General features: G+C 37.0%; 1 protein-coding gene across 1 annotated transcript; it reads right to left on the minus strand.

Annotated features, from left to right (window-relative positions):
• Positions 1-520: 520 nt before the first annotated feature.
• On the minus strand, positions 521-24,261 carry LOC145767464 (cGMP-dependent protein kinase 1-like). Its single transcript, XM_082579289.1, has 17 exons — positions 23,794-24,261; positions 22,992-23,158; positions 21,905-22,018; positions 17,065-17,170; positions 16,517-16,580; positions 14,819-14,896; positions 11,604-11,698; positions 11,424-11,495; positions 10,941-11,012; positions 10,406-10,502; positions 8,476-8,615; positions 6,059-6,148; positions 5,511-5,652; positions 4,860-5,023; positions 3,725-3,847; positions 2,492-2,621; positions 521-2,107 (listed from the first exon to the last, which is right to left on the minus strand). The coding sequence occupies exons 1-17, from the start codon at positions 24,045-24,047 to the stop codon at positions 2,009-2,011; spliced, it is 2,007 nt and encodes a 668-aa protein (XP_082435415.1). The 5' UTR covers positions 24,048-24,261; the 3' UTR covers positions 521-2,008.
• Between the last annotated feature and the right edge of the window lie 2,012 nt (positions 24,262-26,273).

Genomic DNA, 26,273 nt, shown 5'->3' on the forward strand with positions numbered 1-26,273 from the left:
GTCTTGAAAATTCCTTCATTTTTGTGCATTAAATGTTGATTAATACGATTTATTGTTCATATGAAACACAGTACCGTAGCCTACTGTTTGGACCTTACTTTTTGACAATGCAGCATCATTATATTTTACTTCAACAACAGGCTTGATTATCGCTTATCTATTCAAAAAACTGCTTTAACTTGTTAGGTCTCATCACAAGATTGAATCTAAATGCGAATGCCAAGAAGCTGTTTTCGAGTTTCTTCTCTATGTAACCTTGTAATAAAGGATAAAGAACAGTATTCTCAAATTTATGTTTAATATTAATATTGCACTATATAGTATATGACAGTAATTTTTTTCTTACGACTTCATCAGAAGAATTTTGCAAAAAACAGCCTTCAAATACAAGCGCAATTATTGCATTATTAAGCGAACATGATCTTCAAATAGTGCTCTGGAATAAATTCTCCTTTCATCCACTCAGTAAATTCCGGCTCTTTGTGACTCCATAAATCATCTTTTCTCACAACTCACGATCCCTCAAAAATCTATCCTCATCCACCATGTTTTGCCCAGTTCCATATCGACCCCTTCTTTTATTGCGCCGACCAAACCAAACATTAAAAAGTAAATTAGTGAACAGAAAAATCGATATAATCACGCTGCAACCTTTTAAAACCCCGTAGCCCTACAGTAGAATTGCAGAGTTTTCTTTATTAAACAAACGTAAGTGTGAATTTTTCTGTATTTCATTAATACGCTCTTGCTTCGTATATTCTCACTGGTACTTTATCTTGCATTATTGTCATAAACAATCTCAGAAATTATTAACTACAGCAGAGACAATGTAGCTCATCAGAATGCCACCTTGAGTAAAGAAAATCAGTACGTATTAGCCAATAAGTGGCGCACTTCAGTAACAGTTCTTTGAAGTTTATTTTTACAACTGATTACTCAAACAAAGAATTCCTTCATAAAAATGTTTAATTAAATTCACAAAACTTAACAACCAACTGCTCAATGTAAGTTATAAGACACAATTCATATTGACAACGATACTGTAGCACTTGGCAGTATTTCTATGAAACAAAATTTCAAAAAGAAATCTAATCTACAGACTACAGTTAGAAAAACTGTTAACTACTGTCAGAAAAAAAGTTAGCTATGTGCCTAAATGAACGTTCATTAGAACAATACACAATTCATATTTATTTATTTACATGTACAGCTGACGATTCGGTTGAAACCCGATTTAATGAAACTGTTACAAACATAAAAACGAGACATAGTTGACAGAAAGCAGAAGACAAAATCGTTTTGGCAAGAAAAACATCAACACAGGTTGTCTCATGAATTGCTTGTATTTTGCTGCAAAGTCTTGCAGTTGCATCTAAAACGTGGCCATTTGATCATTTTTCTCCAGTTGCATCCATGGACTAAAGCTGTAGTTATGTCATTGTAGAACATACTTAAGTGGTCAATGGGTAAATTGAAAGATGCTTGGCTTGAGTGATTTTGTTTTTCACCTATAGACACTTGAGCGATTCATAACAATTTGATTAGTACAACTAAGTTTGCAATTTGGAAACAGTTATTTCTTCATGTACAAGTCAGTAGTCACTTTATCTATCAGTAGGCTACAGTGGCGAATCCAAAAGGAGGGCAGTTGGGGTGTTCTCCAATGTAAAACACAGAAAAATAACTTTATTTGAATGACATTGGCAAGGTCGGATTAAAGTGGACCTACACGTCATAGTGTTTGGTTGAAATCACTCGCCCTAAAGCTACACGCTGAATCCGCCCCTGGCAGGCTACCGCACATGCATTTTACGCAACCATTTACACGTTGTGTGCTGCATCTCCGGTTGTTATTGACAGTTTGGTGTGATATATTTTTTCAATTGCCTACAGACAAAAGCGTAATTAGTCTCCAGCTTTAGACTACTTCCATTCTCCAACACACTTTCTTGTCTTCTTGACTTCTTTGAGATTTAACTACAACAACTTTTGAGGTGTTGTGGAACAATCAAAAATCCACATCCCATCCAGTGAGATCATCTGGAGGAGGTTCTTCCTTATCTTTAGGAAAATTATCGAAATTGGATGAATCTGAAGGTCCAGTTATCTAAACAAGAGAACATCATGTTTGTCATAATGTTTAGGCTACACTTGACGTTTTAGAAAAAAGGTTATAAAAACACCAGTAAAAACTTTGCTGTTCTTTGTTAACGCCAAAGTTTGCAGGCAATTTTTAACTTTTTCTCTAAACCTTTTAAGTGTTAGAGTTATGGTGAGTTAGTAACATAGCCCTAGTCATATAAAGCAGGCTACAACGTATAAATATTGTTTTAATAGATATTTTTGCAATGTTGAACTTCTTTTATAAAGACTACAGTACTTTTGAAATAGATGATCATCATATCACAAAGTTGGTGATGTTTTGAAAGTAGTAGGCCTACTCAGGGTTTCCAAAGTTAAATTGGTATTCGGGCCTCGGGGTTTCCCTTACCTTTGGCATTATTGGTGGAGTCATCGATTGGTTTCGTAATCCTTCCCAATCAAAATCGTTGAACCATTTGTGCTTTTGGATGTCTCTTATCCCATACCTTTGGTTACCTAGTCGTTCTAATGGATTGTCCCTGAAACATGACAAATGTAGTGATTTCTAGACCAAATAGTATAATAATTATCACCGTGTTTTAATCTGCGGCCATTACGATAACATACAGTACAGTGCGATCACAGATGCGATACAACAGACGACAGGAAGCAGCGAAGTGACATATATTCTTCGAGTCAGCTGCTCCCTTATTTTGGCTTGCCATTAAAGTGTCTTTGCAGAGACACAGCCGCGTGCTCTGTGGAGTGGAGTCGAACGTCGCGCAGACGTTCTCACCACTCGGCTACACAGCCGACATGTAGGCCTAACTCAAAACTTCAATTGTTTGTGGCTACAAGCAGTTGTAACCAAACATCACCAATGCATCAAATTACTCAGAAATCTCCGCATTAGTTATTTCCAATGACAGACGTAGGCCTACGCTTAAAGGCATACTAAAGGAAAATTTCAAACCGGAATTAAGCATTAAAATGAGTAAACTGAACATTCAAGAATACATTTCAAAAACAATTACCCAAAAAAATTTGTTTTCAATGGCGCTGGCAAGGCCCAAAGTCCAGTGTTTCATTTATTTTCATTTTTTTCAAAATGACCAAAACGTGCAAACACAGCTCAAGAATACGTCATAAAGTCCAGCAATAACAAAAACCACGTTACCAATCTGATGTTTTGAGCAAACTGTCTGCTGTTTTGATGTTAAAATGTGCTGTTTTGATGTAAATACATACATAGCCTACAGTCAAATCGCCCGCAGTAACAATTATTGCGTGATCGGTTGATTGCTAGACTTTATGACGTAGACTTTATGACGTTCTTTACAGTCGCACGCTTCGTTGCTCAGGCCAATTTCGTTTTGAAAGCTCTGACAAAAGCACGCGCACAATGGTGGTCAGACCGCAATGGGGCAAAATTTTATTGAAAATCGTTTTATGGTAGCATGTTAAACACAAAGAACGTGGAAAATCGCCAAGTCAGGTTTTTCCTTTAATACCCCTTTAAAATAGTGCGATGTGAAATAATATTTGCTTTAAGTTTAAAAAGCGTTAAGTGAACTCAAATCAATGGTTGTCTGTAAAACTAAACAAGTTTATGAAGAATTGTTATGACAAGCATCATTCAAACCGGCAAAGTTTTCTGATCAAACTTTGTCCATTTTTGGAAATTTTCTTGGGAAAAACAATAATGTCGATGCCTTTGAGAATTTGGTTGTACGTCTTCATTGGATCCGTACCACAAAACGGAGGGCTGAAATGAAACAGCAAATTTTAAACTTTTGAATCTGAAAAGTTTTTTTCTGGGTCTTACGAACGTCTTTTAAGTAGATTCTACCCTGTTTAATTCATACTGTAGGTTAAGCAATGGAGAAACAAAAATCCTAAATTGTCACAAGCGGATTTTCAAGTGGAACTGGGATCTCAGAAACCCAGAATCCGATAAAAACATTTGACTGGGCATCCCGGTTAGTTTTTTTTGAAATAAGCATTGTAAAAAAAAAAAAAAAAACGGAAAAAGAGTTGAGGTGCAATTGAAGAAGTTGTTGAGCGTACACCTTCCAAACAGTTCTAACAATCTTACATTCTTTACTCGCAAAGTAATGTACTTTTTATAGATTTGGTTGGACATGTGACTAAGCAGTATGGCGTAGGCGGCATGTCCATAAGGTAGGCTACTTTTAGACCAAGGCCCAGGATAACTTTAGGGGCCGGGCGCTTTTCCAAGGAACCTGGAAAGTTGTAGAAGAAAATGCTGTATAGCCCCTGTATTGTTTTTTATAATGCATTTGTATCAAGTCCTGTTGATTTTGGAGACAACTCTTGAGTTTGGGTGAAATTGAAAACTACCTTTTTTCTCGACGATTTTACTAATATTTTGCCTTAAGTACGTCTTGATTTAGGGGCCTGGGAATATCATTGGAATCGAGTTCAACTTATCCTCTCAACGGCTCTGTGACTAAGTGCTTCCCTTAGACCAGGGGTTCTTAACCAGGGTTGCAGGCACCAGTAAGGGGTGCGAGACCTGTGCCTAGGTGGTACGGGATGCTGAATTATCAAGGTTTGCTATAATATGGCGTAAGAAGCGAAATTGTTTTACCAGGTTTCAACAAAAATTTTGAACTGTAGGCGACTATTACTTTTGAGCCAATCTTAGAAGGGGGTGCGAGAACTGGTTGGTCATTTCAAGGTGGTGCTGAAAAAGCAAAAGGTTAAGAACTGCTGCCTTAGACGTACCAATGCCAACACATTAATTATTTACGTGCCTTCCTGTTAAAAGTTCAAATACTAGGATGCCCAGAGACCAATAATCCGCAGATAAGTCATGTCCTTTGTTCAAGATGATTTCAGGTGCCACGTATTCAGGAGTGCCACAGAACGTCCATGTTTTCCTACTAAATCCAATGCGTTTAGCAAACCCAAAATCTACCTGGAATAACAAAAACAACTTCAAGTAACAACAAAAAGAAATATTGCGAAACAAAAAAAGTCATATACCTGTAGCTACTGTACCTGTACTCCTGTACTCCAACATGTGATATTTTATGCTTTTATTGTAAGTTAATGCAGTTACGATGGAATGGGCCTATCAAAGCCACTCATAATAAGCTATACTTAGATGTTTGACAATGATTAGACGCATGGCTGACAACGTTACCTTTTCCATCATGATATTGCTTGTTTCTATTAGCATGTACAGTAACATGTACTTTATAATTTAACATTATAATTTAATATTATAATCAACATAAACTTTGTTGTAAATAATCTCGAAATTACGAGTTACTTTACATACAGTATGTTAAAATATGTTTGCAGCAGTCTAAGTGAGCATACTAGCACGTATTTTTAATACATAGATATTTAAGATATCATGACATGCGTTGTGAACATTTATGATTGAATTGCGTGCATACCAACTTTACGTAACCCCTTTGGTCCAGAAGCAGATTTTCCGGTTTTAAGTCCCTATAAATTATTCCTCTTGAATGCATGAATAGAAAGGCTTCTACTACGCAAGCCGTATAAAATGTGGCAGCGGCTTCATCAAAACAACGCCTGCGAGTGAAAGAAAATAACTTTATTTTATCATTACTGTACTTTAGAGATTATCGAACAATTAAGGTTATTTCATATGAATGAAGATGAATATGAAGTCTTAACTAGATGAATTTATTGAAATTGACACAACAGTCTATGCATCCGTGCCAATTTAGTGTGTCATCTATCAAGCTTTTTGATGTTGTATCTGATGGTCTACACTTTGATTGTGACCCGTTGTAGCACTGCAGCCTCATTCAATTTTCAGATTACACGCTATGTTAGCATAAAACGTAATCTACTGTACATTTTACAATGTTTTCGTTTTTCTATTATTTTATTGCAGACGGATCATATTTCTTGCAAGTTTCAAAAGTTAGGCCCGTTTTTTCATGTTCAAAAACCTACTCATGTAATAACTTACCTATCTCGAAGCAGCGTCCACAGTTCCCCTCCCAAACAGCATTCCATAAGCATATAAATGTACTTGTTGTCTTTAAACGTCTTGTGCATTCTGCGAAGCACATGGCCAAGCGATTTAAAAAATATTAAAGCTTGATTTTCCAAGCAATGACTTCATAATATACGCCTACAATGATCATTGTAATTTGTAAAGCTTACGAACTTAGAACGACTGCAAGATATTCGTATTATTTCTTGGTAAAAATCTTGTTTTGAGTCCACTTAAAGATAAGCAACTTAGATTGGCGATATATATCGTGTTTTAATATGCCTAAGGCATTCTGTTCCGTAAGTAACTAATTTGTTCATTGCAGGAACGAGGCTTAATGAACTTACTGACTGAAAAACTTGGCAACAAGGCAGTTTTCCTGTAACTCTCAGCAGCTTGCAATTTGACTCAAATAGAATATTTTTGTTTGTATTTCATTACATTTGTTGGTGTAGTATTTTGATTCTAACAAAGAATGTTTATATATTTTACTATAAAAATATTTTACACATGTTAACATATTGTGCTATAAAGTTGCCATACTTGGCAATTACCTATGTTTTAACTTTTATTTTTGTATAAATTTGTTTTCACTATTATTCCATAAATAGGCCTACAATCTCCTGTGTCGGCTCAGAACAAAACGTAGAGCCTAAACTAGGGGTGTCCAAACTTTTCTCCAGGCGGCCCAAATTTGATAATACAAAAGTTCCCACGGGCCAACAATTTCTGATTATCTTCATTTGCTCAAAAAATGGTGCTTTACATAGTAATATGGTGTTATTTAATATCATTTTCACACAAGAAAGCAATATGCAAAATTAGGTATTTTGTTATATAAATTACATATCACGGGATGTGATAAGTTATGTTATCAGCTATCCATTATAAATTAAAGCATCCAAAATTTTGCATAATACAGCTACATTGATGTAAAGAATGAAAGTGATGTCTTGATTTCAATACCCAGGTCAAAGTTGGTTCGAAGTTAAAGGTAGACAAGCATAAAGTATCACTCATGCGAGAGTCGCTCAGTTTTGATCTCAACCGGTTCTTGTTTAAGTTTATAACCTAAAACTCTCACAAATATGTTGAGCCGAACAAGCTTGACGTTTTCTTTGCAAAACGGTTGCATCTCTGGATTTTTTTTTATCCAGCTGCTGGTAAAAAAGCACAACAACATTATGGTTTTAAAATTAATTTGCGTTCTTCTGGTGACTATTTACTAGGTTACCTCGTGATGTTCAAGATGATAACTAGCTTTTGTATTTCCGACGTTTCGTCAGTCAGCACGACTGACTTTATCAAGGTGGCTAAAACAGGTTAACACAACCTGTTCAGCAACGATGGCACAACACAAAAACATACTGATAAAATGAATAGAGTAAAGCAGCAAGAATCAGAATTAAAACACGCCACAAGATACCTAGAGGTTAAACTAAATGCGGGGAATGCCTAAAACCAGTAGGCTACTTTCCAACAGCGTAAATTTATCTATCTATTGGGCCACTGTCAAGAAACGTTGAAAAGACTAATCATGTCTTTTCAACGTTTCTTGACAGTGGCCCAATAGATAGATAAATTTACGCTGTTGGAAAGTAGCCTACTGGTTTTAGGCATTCACCGCATTTAGTTTAACCTCTAGGTATCTTGTGGCGTGTTTTAATTCTGATTCTTGCTGCTTTACTCTATTCATTTTATCAGTATGTTTTTGTGTTGTGCCATCGTTGCTGAACAGGTTGTGTTAACCTGTTTTAGCCACCTTGATAAAGTCAGTCGTGCTGACTGACGAAACGTCGGAAATACAAAAGCTAGTTATCATCTTGAACATCACGAGGTAACCTAGTAAATAGTCACCAGAAGAACGCAAATTAATTTTATTACCAAATGCCTGGTGAACATTCTCTCTCTGTTTTTATTATGGTTTTACTTATTATCGCTTTTCAACAGCTGAAGTCTTTCAGTGACAACCTCAATTTTAATTTTACATCAGGTTTTCAATGACTTTTTATTAACCTATCAAATTAAGATTTTGAAACCTACTCCTTGTGTCCAGAACTCTTACTTAAAGCCACATCGAAAAAAGTTACTAAAAAAAATTTAACTTTATTTGCTCTACTCATCACATCATTACCCGACTTATTCTCACTACGTTTATTTGGCATATCGCAGAGGTAGCGAAAGCGACCTACTTTCAAAGTAATGGATGCCCACCTTTGTAAACAAGCAGTTTACAATGTAATGATGCTAAACTTTCTTTTGATTGTCTTTGTTCTTGTGTCATTGTTAACACATTGTTTGTTTTATCTGCATTTACACATAAAAAACAGGCTACAGTACAATAAATTACATTCATTTTAAGCAAATGCTTCATGCGGTTCATCACTCACTTGACTATGAAATTGCTGTAACATTCCATCATTATCGTCTTTTCGCTTTTTATGTGCTCTTGCTGTCTGGTGTCGACAATATGCTTCTTTTTGAGAATTTTCATTGCGTACGTTTTCGATGAGTTCTTCTTTAGTCCCACCTATCAATAAATTACCACAGGCACAACTATGCAACTTTTGCTAAGTTTTGAAAAGTCCTTTGAAAACTCTATAACAATACACAATGAGATAATGAAAAACAGCTGCAGATAAAACACAGTGGCGCAGCGTGACCATTTTTTTGGGTGTTAACTGTTTCCGGCAAACTTTAATCTTTCTTATATTAAAAAAGTCATGGGTGTGGTTCAACGAAGTCAGTTATACAGCTTTTCTGTTTTTTAGATACAAATACACTATGTGCTTATCATTTACGAAAAAGTGAACACCCAAAGAATGGATATCTGTTTAAACCTTCTGGGTCTCTTCGGTGCAGTGATGACTAGGTCTCATCAGTGCAGTGATCGACTAGGTCTCATCAGTGCAGTAATCGACTCAGTGGCGTATATTCAGGGTGTTCAAGGTGTGCAGACTGTGCACTGCACACCCCAAGAAATCCAAAAAAAAAGAAAATTTCCATCGGTTGTCGATGTTCTTTAGTTTCATGATATTCTAACATCTTGCTGCATGCTGATTGCTTTCTTTTCAATTGCAAAAATCGTCCCCTTCTAATTTTAATACTCCAACGTTTGAGGTCATTGCCTTTAATTTTTTTCGGTCATTACCTTTAAGCTGGGTGTGCACTGACAGCTTGGCGAGTGCTATTTAAAATAAACAATTAAGAAAACTGACGTCACAAGGCAGCCAAAACAGCAATGGTTTTAGGTCAGCCAGGCTGTGCACTCGCTGATCTGCACACCTTGGCGCGTCATTGGGGGAATCTCAGGCAATAGCAAGTTTTAGCTTGTTGGATTAGAGTTTGAGGTCAGCGTTGGAAACAACTTTTGCTAGAACTGAAGCAAAAGCAAGCTTTCTACGACAATGTAATTCAAAAATTTATTGCACAAACAAGAAGAATCGAATTATGCTATAGATGAATTTTTCTTCTGTAGTCGAGGTGTTAAGCATTTTCGTTTTTACTAGGTAGTACGGCGGATAAAAGTACAGCCGACCAACATAGCAATCGACTTTCTTTTTTATTATCGAGTTGCTTTGCTATTGTTTTTTGTTTTAACTTTCACCTGTTTGTTTTTAATTCGCTTGTACATTTCTCAAGGTGTTGCGACCGTGCCTAATCCTTGCATGAAGTAAATCATTTCCATCTCGAGCACGCTTTAACTTTCGCGTTTTTTCAGACTCCTGCTGTCTTATGGCAACTAATATTGTTCGTTTTGATGGTCGGAAATAAAAAGTGAACTGAAGTATGTGACTTTAGAAATGCAACTTAATGTTTGATATTATTAAGTCTTTCATTCGATGCGCTGTCAAATAAATATCTATTTTGTATTCTTCTCCATTCCGACAACATTATTTTTGTCAGTTCTGTTCATGTTCAGAATTTGTGCTGAAAATGCTCTCTGAACGCACCAAACTCAATGTTAATTTTTAAAATTTTCTGGGGGAGGCCCCCCAGACCCCCCGCTGTTGCTTTACCGTCACTGAACACCCTGTCAAAGTAGTCACGGTACGCCACTGGATCGACTAGGTCTCATCAATGTAATATGGAGCTATTTCCGCGAATTTCATATTGCAAGATTTTGCAACTTTTTTCATGTTACGTGGAAAGCATTCCTGGGGAATTATATACAGAGAAAAAATGATTGAGATTGTATCTGCAACAGTTTGACAAAACAGAGGACAAGAGAATAATCATAAAACCGCTACAATTATGACCACATAGACCTTTATTACGACAATGCTGTGTCGCTTTGTAAACACACGATAGACTTTTTACCAGTTCTACTCTTCCAAACCCTCCAATGCCCAAAGTTTGAATTACGTAGAAGTCTCCTAAAGTCAGATTTTTATAGAACGTTGTGTCGTCAGTCCGCCTGCATGAAAAACACACCAAGCGTGACAAACAAAGCATGAAAAGCAAACGAAGCATAACAAAACAAACGAAGCATGAAGAAGACTAAAATTTAAAGGAAAACTTTTCAAAAATATATTACCCTTCCATCAATAAAAATGCAATTATCACTCAAATCGGTTTCCAAATGTGGATTTGTTTTAACAATGAATGTAACTGGAAGATCGATAGTAAAAAGGGTGCTTTTAAAAAACTAAAAAATGCAGTTTTAAATTAGTTTTTTGTAATCAATGCTATTTTTTGTTTCAAAATTTTCTATCAGTTTAATTCCACACCTTCTGCAAGTTTAGTTTTACACTAAAAGAAACAGAAATAACGTAATAGTTTGTGCAAGAACAACCTGATATATGAACTACCTTAGTAAACTACCTTAGTTTACTAAGGTACGTAAGTAAACTACCTTATTGATGAGGCTTCGTCGTATTCTTTATACCTGACAGGGTCCAGGTCTCCAATAAGTTGACTGAATGATCTGAAGGAAAATCAATTAAATCAGAGTTTCATAAATGCAATATACACGTAATATACAAGACATTACACTGAATTTTAACAATAAATAAAAAAAGGCTCTCATGTCAACGCTACAGTCAGCTAATTAATTGTTACTCTGATATGTCGGCTGCGTAGCCGAGTGGTGAGAACGTCTGCGCGACGTTCGAAAGGACGTGGGTTCGACACCGCTGTAGAGCACGCGGCTGTGTCTAGGCAAAGACACTTAATGGCAAGCCAAAGTAAGGGGAGCAGCTGACTCCAAGACTATATGTCACTCCGCTGCTTCCTGTCGTCTGTTGTATCGCATCTGTGATCGCAGTGTACTGTATGTTATCGCAATGGGCGCAAATAAAAACACGATTAGTATTATATTATAAGCTGGTTCACTCACTGTCTGTCAATTACGAGGCAGCTTACACCGTTGGGGTCGGCAGCAAGGACATTGGCAGTACGGAGATCTTCACTGTAAAAATAAGATTCACAGTCGTCGTGGTCTATGTGCAAACGTAGGCTATCGAGGACATACAGTGATCTATATCCAGTAAGTAGTTGCGGTATATGGCCTACTTACCCCTGCAGAGCCTTTTCACCAAACCAGTCGCCTTTGGATAGTTTTCGCATAAAAACAGCTGCTTCCGAACCATTTATTCTTTTGGTTACTTTAACCTGGTTGGTAAAGAAAGAACAAGGTGAAAAGATATTGAAGAAATCACTGTTTATCTTGCTCCATTTTGTAAAAAAATGTATAGCTAAATAGTTCATTCAAACAAACACATAACAAACATGCAATTTTTCTTGAGTGAGAGAGGACTAGAATGCAAGCGTGAAATGACAAAACAGATGCAATGAGACCGACATGATGACTTTATTTGACAAAAAAAAACACCTAAACTACAGCACGCTCTTCAAGGTAATAATCAAAAGATAAAAAAAATAGAACCACGACACTTTCTAATGTTCAAAAATATATAATTTAAAGCAGGGGTGTCCAAAGTCCGGCTCGCAATACCTTATTGTATTGTAACATATGTATCCGCCTGTTGCTTTACAATATGTTATTTTTAGCCCGTACGGCGTACATACACAGAAATCATCAGTGACGATCGGTGAGGGAAAGCAAGGAAAGCAGTGCTTACCTGAGCGAAAACTATGCAAAATATAACGATTGAATTCTAGGTTTAACTTCTTATTATTTTTATCACGTCTATTTTTAACTTGAAAATTACTGTGTTCGTGACTAGAATTTCTCGTAACGCTTGTGAGTAGTCTAAGTCCTCACCAAACCGCATGTCTTGCCTATAAATGCCAGTTAACGCAAACGCTCCTGTCAGAAACAACCACTGAGGCTCCAGGTAAGCAACTTGCAAAGTTGCTTTCCCCAGGTCCAAAAACGTCAAAAAACGCCTTCGTTTTATCCAATCCTCACTCGTTTTGCAAAACGTCACCAGCTGCTTAGCCAATCAGATGTGTTATAGTTAGAGTTGCTTTTCCAGTGACGTCAATGCGTACAACCGCTAGAAAACTCGTCATACGCACACAATGGTCTCTCGTCACGGTACACAGCACAGAAAAAAGCTTGTTGCTGTTTTTTGATGTCTCCTTGCCATGTACTTTAGCCTACTAACTTTCATAGTCCTGCCTTTGCCCTTTTTACAGCGTTGATATAACGTTACTTCGCCAATGAACGTTCAGGTGCGGATGCAATATTTAGTTCGTTAAGCTTTTATACGCAGGAGGCAAACTTATCCAGCTTTTTGTACAAATTGCTTGCGATTGTAATGTTTAGGCCTAAGTGTTAGTTTTTGTAGTGTAGGCCTAACTGAATATCTGAGAATGAACATTCATGACGAATTAAACATTTAGACAACTATTATTCCATGTCTAACACAGGATTTTGGCCCTGCAACGTTAAAATTAAAATTGTTCATGACTTCTAAACATTAAATGGATGTATGATCAGGACATAGGCGAAGCACAATTTGACAGATTTTTATTTTTGATTTGTTTTGGAAATGCTCTCAGAGCGCACCAAATTGGAAGAGTTTTTCAAAAATTTCTGGGGGAGGCCTCCCAGACCCCCCGCTGGAAGTGTTGCCTTCGGTAGCACGCCTTCGGGCTTCGCCCGACGGTTACGCCCTTCGTGCCTACGACCTTGCTGCAGCATATTTCCAAGTTGCTTTCTCAACGGTTTAAGCCACCGAACGTCACTGGAAATCATATTAATTGAACTTGCGTTTTTTTTTTAGCGGGGGGTCTGGGGGCCTCCCCCAGAAATTTATGAAAAACACTTCCAATTTGGTGCGCTCTGAGAGCATTTCCAAAACAAATCAAAAATAAAAATCTGTCAAATTGTGCTTCGCCTATGTCCTGATCATACATCCATTTAATGTTTAGAAGTCATGAACAATCTTAATTTTAACGTTGCAGGACCAAAATCCTGTGTTAGACATGGAATAATAGTTGTCTAAATGTTTAATTCGTCATGAATGTTCGTTCTCAGATATTCAGTTAAGGCTTAAGCCTACACTACAAAAACTAACACTTAGGCCTAAACATTACAACCGCAAGCAATTTGTACAAAAAGCTGGATAAGTTTGCCTCCTGCGTATAAAAGCTTAACAAACTAAGTATTGCATCCGCACCTGAACGTTCATTGGCGAAGTAACGTTATATCAACGCTGTAAAAAGGGCAAAGGCAGGACTATGAAAGCTAGTACAGTAGGCTAAAGTACATGGCAAGGAGACATCAAAAAACAGCAACAAGCTTTTTGGCATTATGATGCTGTGCGTTTACCGTGACGAGATACCATTCTGACGAGTTAGTCTAGTCGCTCTAGCGAATGTACGCATTGACGTCACTGGGAAAGCACAACTAACCTACCATAACCATAACACATCTGATTGGCTAAGCAGCTGGTGATGTTTTGCAAAACGGGTGAGGATTGGTTAAAGCGAAGGGGTTTTTTGACATTTTTGAATCTGGGAAAGCAAGTTTGATAGTTGCTTACCTGGAGCCTCAGTGGTTGTTTCTGACAGAAGCGTTTGCGTCAATTGGCATTTATAGGCAAGACATGCGGTTTGGTGAGGACTTAGACTACTCACAAGCGTTACGAGTAATTCTAGGCACGAATACAGTAATTTTCAAGTTAAAATAGACGTGATAAAAATAATAAGTTAAACCTAGAATTCAGTCATTATGTTTTGCATAGTTTTTGCTAAGGTAAGCACTGCTTTCCTTATTTTCCCTCACCGATCGTCACTGCAGACCTGGGTATTGAAATAAAAACGTCATTTTCATTCTTTTACAAAACTTTTGGGAGATTAATTTATAACGGTAAAGCTAACAACTTAGGCTATAGCCTAACTTATCATATCCCGCGATACGTAACTAATGCAACAAAATACCTAATTCTGCAGTAATAATATTGATTTGTTGCGTGAAAATGATATTAGATAGCATAATATTACTATATATTATATAATGCATCTTCTCGCAAAACAAAATTATCAGAGATTGTTGGCCCGCGGCACTTTGCACTATCAAGTTTGGCCCGCCTGGGAAAAAGTTTAGACACCCCTGATTTAAAGCATTGCAAACTTAAAGTTTTGAGTATTGGAGCTGTTAAATTAATTTGTAATCAGCTTTTTTGTTGTTCAATGGCATTCCATCGTGTCAATTGTGAACAAAACTCAAGAAATGCCGTTTTAATATTCTAGAGCAGTACTGCCAATTCGTTACAAGTACAATTCGACTAATTACTATCTTTGAACAAGTCCTTTACTTACATTTCCTTTTTTTATGATGTGAAAAGTGTCACCAATGGCACCTTGACGAATGATGTGCTCGCCTGTCTTGTAGTGGCACTAAAAAAGTTAACAAAAAAATCAGATTCATTCATTCATTTTATTTTTTGTTATTAACACGTCAGGGAGGAAAAAAAACTACTAACTACAATAGTCGAAATAGGCGTACAGGCACGGCAACGAACGGGAAAAGGTGGTAAATACCTCGAAAGGTTTAAATTGTGCCTGAATAGTAAATTATGTGGTGGGCTATAGGCTATGTCTGTAGTTAGCACGGCCACAAATCTCAAAAAACAAATAGCAAAAAATAAAACAAAAACAGAGAGAAGCACACATGTAGTAATAAATGACAGCCTAATGAAAAGTGTTGTGGATTAAATTTGCCAGTTCCAATATTGATGTGAATTCGTTGCAAATAGCAAAAATTGTTATAAGTCTAATGTCAGTACTGAGAGAAACGTTTTTAAAACATATCAAGTGGTTGTATCACACCTTTAAAACTTCCTATCTCGAAGACTAAAAGATCGCTGGATATACGACAGTTAAAAAAAACAAAAAAAAAAAAACTTTTAAAGCACGAAAATGAAAAACCTATCTTGGAGAAATTCAAACTTACAATATTTTTTTTTTAGCGACATGTTGTTTTAGTCATCGCAAAATACAATCAAATTTAGACAACGCCAGAATTGGTTTATTATGTTGTTTATGTCAATGTGATACAGGCCACTTTCAATCGTTTTCTAAGAAACCAAGTGATATTAGGACTCTTTTCAAATTTAGTGCCAGAGCTTCAGCATAATAAAATATAAGCCTAGAGCCGGTGCTTTTGTAACAATTACAAAAAGATTCAAGTTTTTCTAGTCGTAATTAAGAAAATTTATGACGAAAAATATTTGATAAGTTATGAAGATATTATAACAAGTGTGGAAACCCAAATGAAAGAGTGTGGCAGTTTAATTTGAAGAAGCTGCAATTATCTGACCATTACCTTAAAAAGTTGATTTAAGATAAGTTGGTTAAAGCGTTTACCTACAATTTTCTGAAGAACTTGAATAACATGAAAATTGACAATTTACAACTTTGAAACTAGAAATATTTTTAAATATTGATATATGCTACAGAATTTTTAGAGAATCAAAACTACACTTTTCTTTTCAAAAACGATTTGGCTGCATTATAATTGCCGATGAGAAACGCACTTGGCAATTTGTTATTGATTTGAAAATGTCAATACACAGCACATGGAGAGAAAACCATCATCAAAATGATGTTCTACTACATTTGTACTAGCTGTTGTGCCGTCATGCTTGTAACCCGTAATTGACGCAAGCACAAGAAATTACCGTCTCGATAGGCAAAACCCAGCACCAATAATTCAACGATGAGTCATAACAACGTGATGATACGTTTTCTACAAGCAACGAGATTTCTTATCTACTGATTAAATCTAAACAGCGTGGCCTAAAGAACAGATTAATTGCTCGAAGCCGAAATTCTGCAATTTTACAAAACAAAATACCTTTGCTCTGACAATGAGATAGCTACAAGGGTTTGAAAAACCACATTATTTCGCTTTATAATGATCTTGACTCTTGAGTTTATATTTTTTGCTACACAGAGAAGCTTTTTGTGTTTTTTTTTTATCCGGATGCTTAAAAAAATCGATGGGCAACATCCTACCTCTTCAATGACATCTACCATTCTTCTGAGGGTTGCTTTATTTAGCTTTGCGAATGTTGGTACGCTAAAAAAAAACAACAAAATAATTTTTGAGTACTTGTCGAGATCTGAATGTTTCTCATTAAAATAATTATCATCAAGCAAAACCAGCCTGTTGCATTGATTCAACATCCGCAAATGTTGAATCAAACAAAAAGAAGAGTCGAGCTAGAAGAGTTAACCATTATAACCAACAAGCACCAGCTTCACTTTGTGGTATTCATCGAAACTTTGAACAGAGGCATACCAAGATGAAAAATGGCATCCACGTACAACGAAGATGGTATCCCATTTCTTCTATCGAGCGAATAGGTTTAGTCTAATTCTTGTCTTGTAGGGTATTATCGATAGCCACCTCGGTAGCTTAGTTGGTTAAGCGCCAGGGCTATGGCTCACAATAGGCTGTTTTACTCAGATGATTTATGTTTATTTTAGACCACGTTTCAAAAATCATCTCTTTATAGCAAAATTTAAGCTTCAAAAGCATGCACAATTTCATGTTGAACAACCTTCTGAGAAACTCCGTGTACTCATTGCACTTCATGAGGCAGGTCCTCATCATGATAGCTTGAAAGCAACGCCTGTCTATTGCCCATAGACGCACACGAGTGATGGCTAAACACAGATCATAGTCAGTTTTCATGTATTTACTGTAGAGCAGTGACGTGCGGTGAGGTTCCTAGATGGTGAGGCACTACTTTTTTCAAGTCACTTTTACAATAAAATTTTTTAACAACAAAAACGGTGTCATAACTTACTAATCAAAAAAATTAGCAGCATGCTTTCACATTTATTAAAAATAAAATCCATGCGCCTATCCTTTTGGACTAAAACATCTGTGACTTTGTTGTAGAGACCCTTCTTTACTCCAAACATTATCACTAGATATTGAAAATAAGAGACGAGAAAGCAGAAAAGGCAATTTTTAAAGCATAGCCACACAGCCACTTCTTTTTTGAGTAGGCCTACCAATCTCTTTGAAAGTTGCAAGTTATTTTTTTTTTGTTCAGTCGTCTGATGCAAACCTTATAAATTTGGAACAGGTCTTCCTTTATTTATGACTTCAACTTTGGATTGAAAGTTTAGTTTTTAAAAATCTCTCAGATTTGATACTAAATCTTCCTCCATTTTATTTACATTTTATAAGAAACAATCCTTTACGCTGCAAGAAGTCACATACCAGTTACCACGTAGGCTCGCGGGCACTCCAGCTTGACGAAAAAGGTTTCATAGCTGTGACGTCACATTTGAGGCGTGCCTCAAATCGTAGCTAAATCGTTCATGATAATTTCTGGCGACTTTGCGAAAGAAAAAGGCACGCATAGTGCAGTGTATGGAAGTTTTCTGATCTGAAGTGAGGCAAAGCTGGCGTTGCCTCTCCTTGCGTATTTCAACGATTTTAACCACATGAACGCTCGATAGAAATATCGCCACATACAGAAAAAATTAAAGCACAGTTTGGGTGTAGAAAAGTAAAATTTGCGGGAAAGGGGGCACGACTACAGCAATTCACACAAATTAAAGCACCTGAAAACGTGCAATATTTACTACTTTTCAACAAAAAATATTTATTCTGTGATAACCATTTCTTTGATATAACTCTTGCTTTGCCAGATGTTGGCAGGTGAGGCACTGCCTCACCTGCCTCCCCTGACTGCACGTCCCTGCTGTAGAGTAAACTACCGGTATCTAAGATTGAGTTACGCTTTTAGCAGCATCATCATTGCTTACTTCACAATGTAGATATTGACGACCTGTTTCAGTTTGATGCTGCGAGTTTGCTGTGGTAATAGCGAATTGCACTAGCTTTCGGAACACTGTTCCCTACTCAAGTGCTATGACAAACTCATTCGTTTATAGCACATGACAAGGGAACTGTTACCACAGCGAACTCGCAGCATCAGGTTAAAACAGGTCGTTTTTTCGCGTTTTTAACGCGCATTTTCCCTACTGTGTGCTTTGTTCTTGTGGATTCTATGAAAGCTGTTATGACACAAGTTCCGACAATGCTCATAACTACGCCACAAAGAACTTGAGCATGTAGCCCAATAGATACTTTTCTAGAATGACATCACAAGCCTTTGAAACAATATATTCAAAACATATTTGAAATGAAACAGTGAAAGATCACGAAGTTATAGCAGTCACCCTCACCTGTAGTCGACTACACTACGGGCGTAGGCTCATACCTGACATTACAAAGTAACCAAACGTAAGCTCAATATTATTAATGTAAAAAATAGATTTCATCTTCATTTTACTAAAACAAACATCACTTACAATATTATAAACGAGGTCAAAGGAACCAGTTTAGTTATGGCGTCTCGTCAGGGGCGCCGGATGCCCCCCCTGCCCTCAATTTTTTTGCAGATGGAGGGTCAGGGGGGGCAATGGTGCCCTTTTAAAGTCATGTAAGCAACCGCATATTTTGCAATATAACAATTTCTGCTATTCGCTTTTAGCCTAATAATAATCTTTCATTTTTGCCTCAAAATAATATTTCCGGCACAAAATTTTGCCACACAGTACAGGCCTTAAAACTCGTTTTTTTTCGGGAGCTCCTTCTCGGCGGCCAAATCTGTGTGCTTGGAGGCCAAAATACAAAATAAAAATAACGATAGCACAAGTAAATAGAATTAAACTTGCAACAATGCAAAAATAATCACTTAGCGTTGTTGAAGTCTGGGCCTGGGCGACGTCCTACAATAGAATCGTTGCACCACGCAATAACTGCTTTATCCGGATTGTAATCCAGTACTGCGGGACCATCTAACGACACTCGCACGAGTGTCTCCAATGTGGCTGATTTTAAAGAAGTTTGCCACTCCCCTAGAATTCTTTTTAGCAACGAAAAACAACGTTCGACATGTGTTGACGATGACGGCAAGGTAATAAAATAAGTATTTCAATGATGTGAAGGACATTACTAAATGAAGCATAATTTTTGCAAAATATGATCAAAAAATGTTTTCCCCTTGGATGTCAACCAACCTAGTTCTCCATTTTAACAACGATTCGATGTCCGACGACATCGAATGAACATAAAAACGACAATTTTGCCAGCCGATGTAAATTAGCACTTGGGATTAAGACTTTGTTAAAATAAACGTCGAGAATTACAAACAAGACTTACAGCGCTGGTGATCGCAGATGGATATATTCAATCAATAACAAATATCCCCGCACAATGCAACAGTGGCGATTATGACTCGCTGACCTAATTTTGCGTCACTCTTTAATACTACATATTTTCGACAATAAAATTAATTTGCGTTCTTCTGGTGACTATTTACTAGGTTACCTCGTGATGTTAAAGATGATAACTAGCTTTTTTTCCGACGTTTCGTCAGTCAGCACGACTGACTTTATCAAGGTGGCTAAAACAGGTTAATACAACCTGTTCAGCAACGATGGCACAACACAAAAACATACTGATAAAATGAGTAAAGTAAAGCAGCAAGAATCAGAATTAAAACACGCAACAAGATACCTAGAGGTTAAACTAAATGCAGTAAATGCCTAAAACCAGTAGGCTACTTCCCGCAGCGTAAATTTATCTATCTATTGGGCCACTGTCAAGAAACGTTGAAAAGACATCAGACAAGACAGAAAGCAATGGGATTAGCAATAACAATGGTAGAGAAGACGCACTGAGAATGGAAAAGGTGAAGCTAAAGTTAAAGTAATTTGTTGTACACAGAGGGGAAATTCTGACCATCTTTTTGGTTAAGAGCATGTTGTGCCTTCTGGTTTATGTACCATTTTTCTGTGAACAATCTTTTTGTATAATCCTTTTCAGTTTTAAGAATGGTGGCGTTGGTCCAAGTAATTTTATGGTCTGAGTTTATAGAGTGTTTGCAAAGAGCGGAATGCTCTGGACGTTGAAATTTAATAGCTCTTTGGTGCTCGTTGATTCTAGATTTAAGATCACGTTTTGTCTGTCCAATGTAGATTAAATCACAGTCATGACACGGAACTTGGTAGATCAATCCAGAAACTTCACCTTCTTTCATGGGGTCTTTAGCCGAGGGAAGGTATTTACCTATTGTCAGATAGGGTTTCATCGCAACCTTGATTCCTATGCCATAGTTTCTGGATTGTTTCTATAGTTTCTGGATTGATCTACCAAGTTCCGTGTCATGACTGTGATTTAATCTACATTGGACAGACAAAACGTGATCTTAAATCTAGAATCAACGAGCACCAAAGAGCTATTAAATTTCAACGTCCAGAGCATTCCGCTCTTTGCAAACACTCTATAAACTCAGACCATAAAATTACTTGGACCAACGCCACCATTCTTAAAACTGAAAAGGATTATACAAAAAGATTGTTCACAGAAAAATGGTACATAAACCAGAAGGCACAACATGCTCTTAACCAAAAAGATGGTCAGAATTTCCCCTCTGTGTACAACAAATTACTTTAACTTTAGCTTCACCTTTTCCATTCTCAGTGCGTCTTCTCTACCATTGTTATTGCTAATCCCATTGCTTTCTGTCTTGTCTGATGTCTTTTCAACGTTTCTTGACAGTGGCCCAATAGATAGATAAATTTACGCTGCGGGAAGTAGCCTACTGGTTTTAGGCATTTACTGCATTTAGTTTAACCTCTAGGTATCTTGTTGCGTGTTTTAATTCTGATTCTTGCTGCTTTACTTTACTCATTTTATCAGTATGTTTTTGTGTTGTGCCATCGTTGCTGAACAGGTTGTATTAACCTGTTTTAGCCACCTTGATAAAGTCAGTCGTGCTGACTGACGAAACGTCGGAAAAAAAGCTAGTTATCATCTTTAACATCACGAGGTAACCTAGTAAATAGTCACCAGAAGAACGCAAATTAATTTTATTATCAAATGCCTGGTGAACAGTCTCTCTCTGTTTTTATTTTCGACAGTTACTCCACGATCATTCTATTGCGAAATTAAATAATTGGTTAGAAGAGACCGGCGGCCAAACTTGGCCGATTGAGGAGGTAGCACCGGCGGTCATTCAAGCACTACTTAGCGGCCATGGCCGCAGGCTGCTTTAAGGCTTGACAGTAAATTACATCATTATAACATAGCATGATGCTTTTCTTTGTATACTGGACACTTGTATGCTATCATTACTCAATACATAGTGAACTGATACATTAGCATTATCGCTATATCTTATCTCAAAACTTGACAAAAAATTTGCCTTTTAGTGAAAAAAAGTGCCTTTTTTTCGTAATCTTGCCCCCCCACTCAAAAATCGTTCCGGCGCCCCTGCGTCTCGTTTCGCAGAAGCCTTCAGTTAGCCTACTCTTTGGTCGTCCAACTGTAGCTTAGCTTAGCAATAGCTTGTGAATGAGTGATATAAAATTCACCTTTAACTGTTGCAGTTCTTGTACAATTGTATAGAATAGCCAATTCCCCAAATACTTTCCCTTCGCTTATGCTACAAAGATGGGATCCAGTTTTCTGTACAGCCACTTTTCCCTCTTCACAACAAAATATTGAGTAGATAAATTGAGCAGATTAATGCATTCACAGTTTTACAAGAAAAGAAATGATTAAGTTTTTATGAGTTTCTTATTTGAAGAGACATTGCGCAAGGTTTGTTTCATGATTCAACTACAGTACAGATATTATAATAAATAGGACACAGTGTACTACAAACAGAAACAGTCTCCTGCTAGTAATGTATAAATGCATATCAAACATCTGCAAAGTAGCCTATTTACTTTTATAAAGAAACTTTGAAGGGAATGAGACATGGTCTTGCAGCTTGTTCTTGCAGCGTTTGTTGCGATACCAATGGTAAAATGAAGACAAATGTTATAAACAGCAATAGTAAGATCAAAACAAATTATTATGAACACCATTGTATATATAGTAGTACCGTACTACTACAAGTAATGTGTGTATCAAACCTCAAACATTGTTGCATTGATGAAAACGCCATGCATTGCATAGGCACCATACTTGTGTGAACTAGCCAACTTGCTTTAGGCTACATGGGTACAGTAGTGAAGCAAACGAGTCTCCTAGAAGTCAGCAGTCGTAAACTGAGCTGAGCAAGCCACAACTGAGCAAGCGACAACTGAGCTAGCAACATTTGAGCAAGTGGCTGAAGTTGGTAAATGATGAAACTGAGCAAGTTACAACCGAGCAAGTCATAACTTGGCATGTCACAAGTCAGAAAATTCAGTATGGCAAGCGATGACCAAGCAAATCCAAAGTGAGCATGCAAATATCATTTGCTGACGTGGCAGTAAAACTGAAATGTAATTGCTGAGTGGTCCGACGACCGAAGAAAACAGTAAAGTTTTTTCTAATGTGCAACAATTTATCACCAACTTAGGCGTAAATCTGACAGCCAAGTCGTTTATAAACACAAGTGATTAGTTTAGCCTGGAGCAAACTAGATCGATTGCACATTTGTTGGCTGCTCGACTGCTCGTTGATTTTTACCTTCTAAAACGTAGACAAGCGATCCGATGTCGCCCTCCTTTATGATACAGCTTCCACTGCTGTACTCCACAGGGTACATGCATCCAATAATTTTCTCAATTTGACATATTTCCAAGTGCTGCATGAAATCATTTTCTAGGATTGCTTTCTTGATCAAGTTGGTCGTTCTGAAAGCAGTAATTGCACCTTACTCAATAAAAATACGGCTTAATGTTGATTGTATTTGGTAGAGGAAGTGACTGAATATAGACAATTGTTATTGGGTTTATTTCCGCTTAAAACCAAGTTGATAGTTTTTAGTTTATTAGTATCTTTTGTGAATTTCGTATCTGTTTGTTTTTGTTGTTTAAATAATCTTTTTTGATAGAAAAAGCCTAAGTTTTGATAATTTTCAGTTGCGTGAAAGATGTTCAACTTGGACAGTGGTTATTAAAAATTATATGCTCTAACACTTCAACAATTGGAAAACTTCACTCTGCCAATCTCGGTAACCGGCCCTGCGTCAAGAACCTCTACATTTACAAGTATCTGAAACTACCAGGAATAACCTATCAAGGCTTTGTCAGTCCGAGGGTAAACATTCAAAACCAAAACCCAACCAAACACAAGACCCCTTTCTTGAGCGTTTTTAAAGATCATAAATAACAGGAAAGAACGAAAAAACGTACGTCTTGCAATGTGATAAACCTATTTGTTCAAGAGTATTTTTCAAAGCTATTCCAGCATAGATGCGAAATCTACGAATGTACAGTATTTACAATACAAGAGTAAGTGTTAATTAAAGACAAGCAAGCCAACATACTTGACCGATTTGGGATAATTAGCTCGAAGAAATGAGCTTGAAGTTACGGTAGCAGCGTGCATGGAACTTGGTTCAGCAGAGATTGCGTTTCTCTTGAATCTTTTAGCATGGTCGCTTTTTGATGGTGTGGCTCTACTTTCTGGGCTTGGTACCTTGCCTGGTTTATTTTGAGCTAGTTGCTTGTTCTTTTCACCCATCAAACACTGGCTTCTTTCAACAGAACTATTACCACTGTTACTGTTTAATGGAGACATGCCATACGAAGGGGGTAAAACATCGTTTTTAGCGTTCGTGGAGATGCCTACTGTTTTAGCATAGCCCACAGGAAAAGAACTTTTGATCAAACTTGCAGCATTGTTTTTGTATTTTGTTGATTCTGCTGAGAGAGAGGATGCTGTAGTGTTTATTTGGATAGCTCTGTTCGAACTTGAACAAGAAGCCGTTGAACTTTCAAATTTCTTCTGCACACAGTTGTTTACGTCTTGAATAGCAGCAGTCTTCACCATATTATTTTGCACTGCCGGCACAATGTTACACCTGGCGAATTCGCTTTCGTCTACCGGCTGTGTCGAGCTTGCACAACCAAGATTTTTTGCTCTCAAAAGAGGGGAGTTGAATTTTCCGCCTGCTGTTTGAGCATCGTAAACTTGCCATGAACTTAAGCCTGATTGCGTGACATTACTGTCACCAGCGTTTACCTGCTTGGGTGGTACTGCTACCTGCTGCATGTTCATATTTCTTCGGTTAAATTGACTGACACTCATATCTTGTTTGTACCTCTCGTCTTTGCGCCGAGCTTCAAGAACTGATGGCACGTTATCTCTAGAGCAAGAATTGGGATCATGCTCATGATAAGAATAGCCCACCAGCATTGGAGAGATTGGTGGCGATTTTGTTACCAGAGGCGATTGTTGGTGATAGGCCATGTTCGCTTGTGCTAAGCGAGATGAATATTGTAAATGTGCAGGAATTGACGTCACATAAGGAATTGACGTCACATGAGAAGTCGACGTTGCTTTTGAAGAGTTAATTTGCGCAAAATGTTTACCACAAGATTTGTTATCTTCTTTCTGTTGTTGCACATTTTCTAAAGTCTCTGTTTCCAAAATTTCCATATTACCTACTTGTGCTACTGCTACAATGTCACCTACACTCTGTTATTTTATCGAATTTTCAGCGTTAGTTGTTCAACAAAGGTCATCATTACAGTAACTAAAATTATTAGAAATAATTTTTGAGTTTAATTAACATCTTTTACATTTTAAACAGTTGCTAGACAGTTTTGATCCTTTCCTTTGTTAGCAGCAAATTTTTTTTTCATCTTGCGTTGTCTGATTGTTCTCTTTTCCAAAAATTTAAGTAGCTTATTTCAATTCATTCGCTGCACAACAGTTAGTCTAACTGTCTATTTGCAAAAAAATAATAATAACCGATAAAAATTACAATTTATTTGTCATTGGGATTTGGTTGCATTTTATGAATATCAACGTATACTTTGCTCAGAAAGTTGGAAAGAAAATCTCATGTCTGTGCAATTACACCACAGGCTTACATATAATTTTGACCAAAATACTTTCATAATGTAACCAAGATACTTTCTGCTCAGCAAACCAAAGTTACCTCCAGTTTCCCAGTCGCAATACGTAGGCAACGTTTTTTGCTTTTGTACTACAAAGAGTTCAATTTTAAATGAAACAAGCCTGGACTCAATCTATAAAACTGGTTTTGTGACCGTAAGTTCAAGTTTAGAAAGATATTACTTCCAGCAGTTGTCACAATTGTTTCGGATTTGTTGAGCCACTGACAAGCCACTAAGCCACGGATTTGTTAAGCCACTGACAAGCCACTAAGCCACTGATTTGTTAAGCCACTGTATTTTGTTCTATTTCTGACTGAAAAGTATTGTAGCCTACATTCCGAGACAAAACTAACGACGAAAGCGTCTGTTTTTAAATTCAAGCATAAAACCCTGATAAAACCTCACTGTCTGCCACTAACTCTCATTTGTTGCTTGCAGCTTAAGCATATTCCCGGTGAATAACAACTCTCATTTCTCGACAGTCAAGTTTTAATTGTGTTCACTTTCCAAGTAGGCTAAATATGAATTCACGAGTAACACTTCAGCATTGTGGTAATCACTGTTTACCACTAACGGTCACCCGCTAATTAACCTTTCTCTGCCTGCTGTTTGGAAACTTGGTGTCAGGTAAAGCGAATGTGTTAATCACTCCTGTGCGGTTAATCAATGTTGTTGTCGCTGAATAAGAAGCGGTTCAAGTTTTGGTTATGGCGGAACATGAAGATTAAAATTTTTCCAGTTGAAACGGTAAAGAATTCATAAAGTTTGCTTATGAAATTAATAAATATATTTTTAAAGTAAATAAGAAAATAATAATGACGTTGACAGTTTCTTTACTGCTGTGCTGCGAGCAAAGTATTTTTTGGCAGCTGTACATTTTGCAAATGTGTTTTACTTATTT

The sequence above is a fragment of the Aplidium turbinatum genome, chromosome 3 (assembly GCF_918807975.1).
Source record: "Aplidium turbinatum chromosome 3, kaAplTurb1.1, whole genome shotgun sequence".
In the NCBI taxonomy this organism is placed as follows: Eukaryota; Metazoa; Chordata; class Ascidiacea; order Aplousobranchia; family Polyclinidae; genus Aplidium; species Aplidium turbinatum.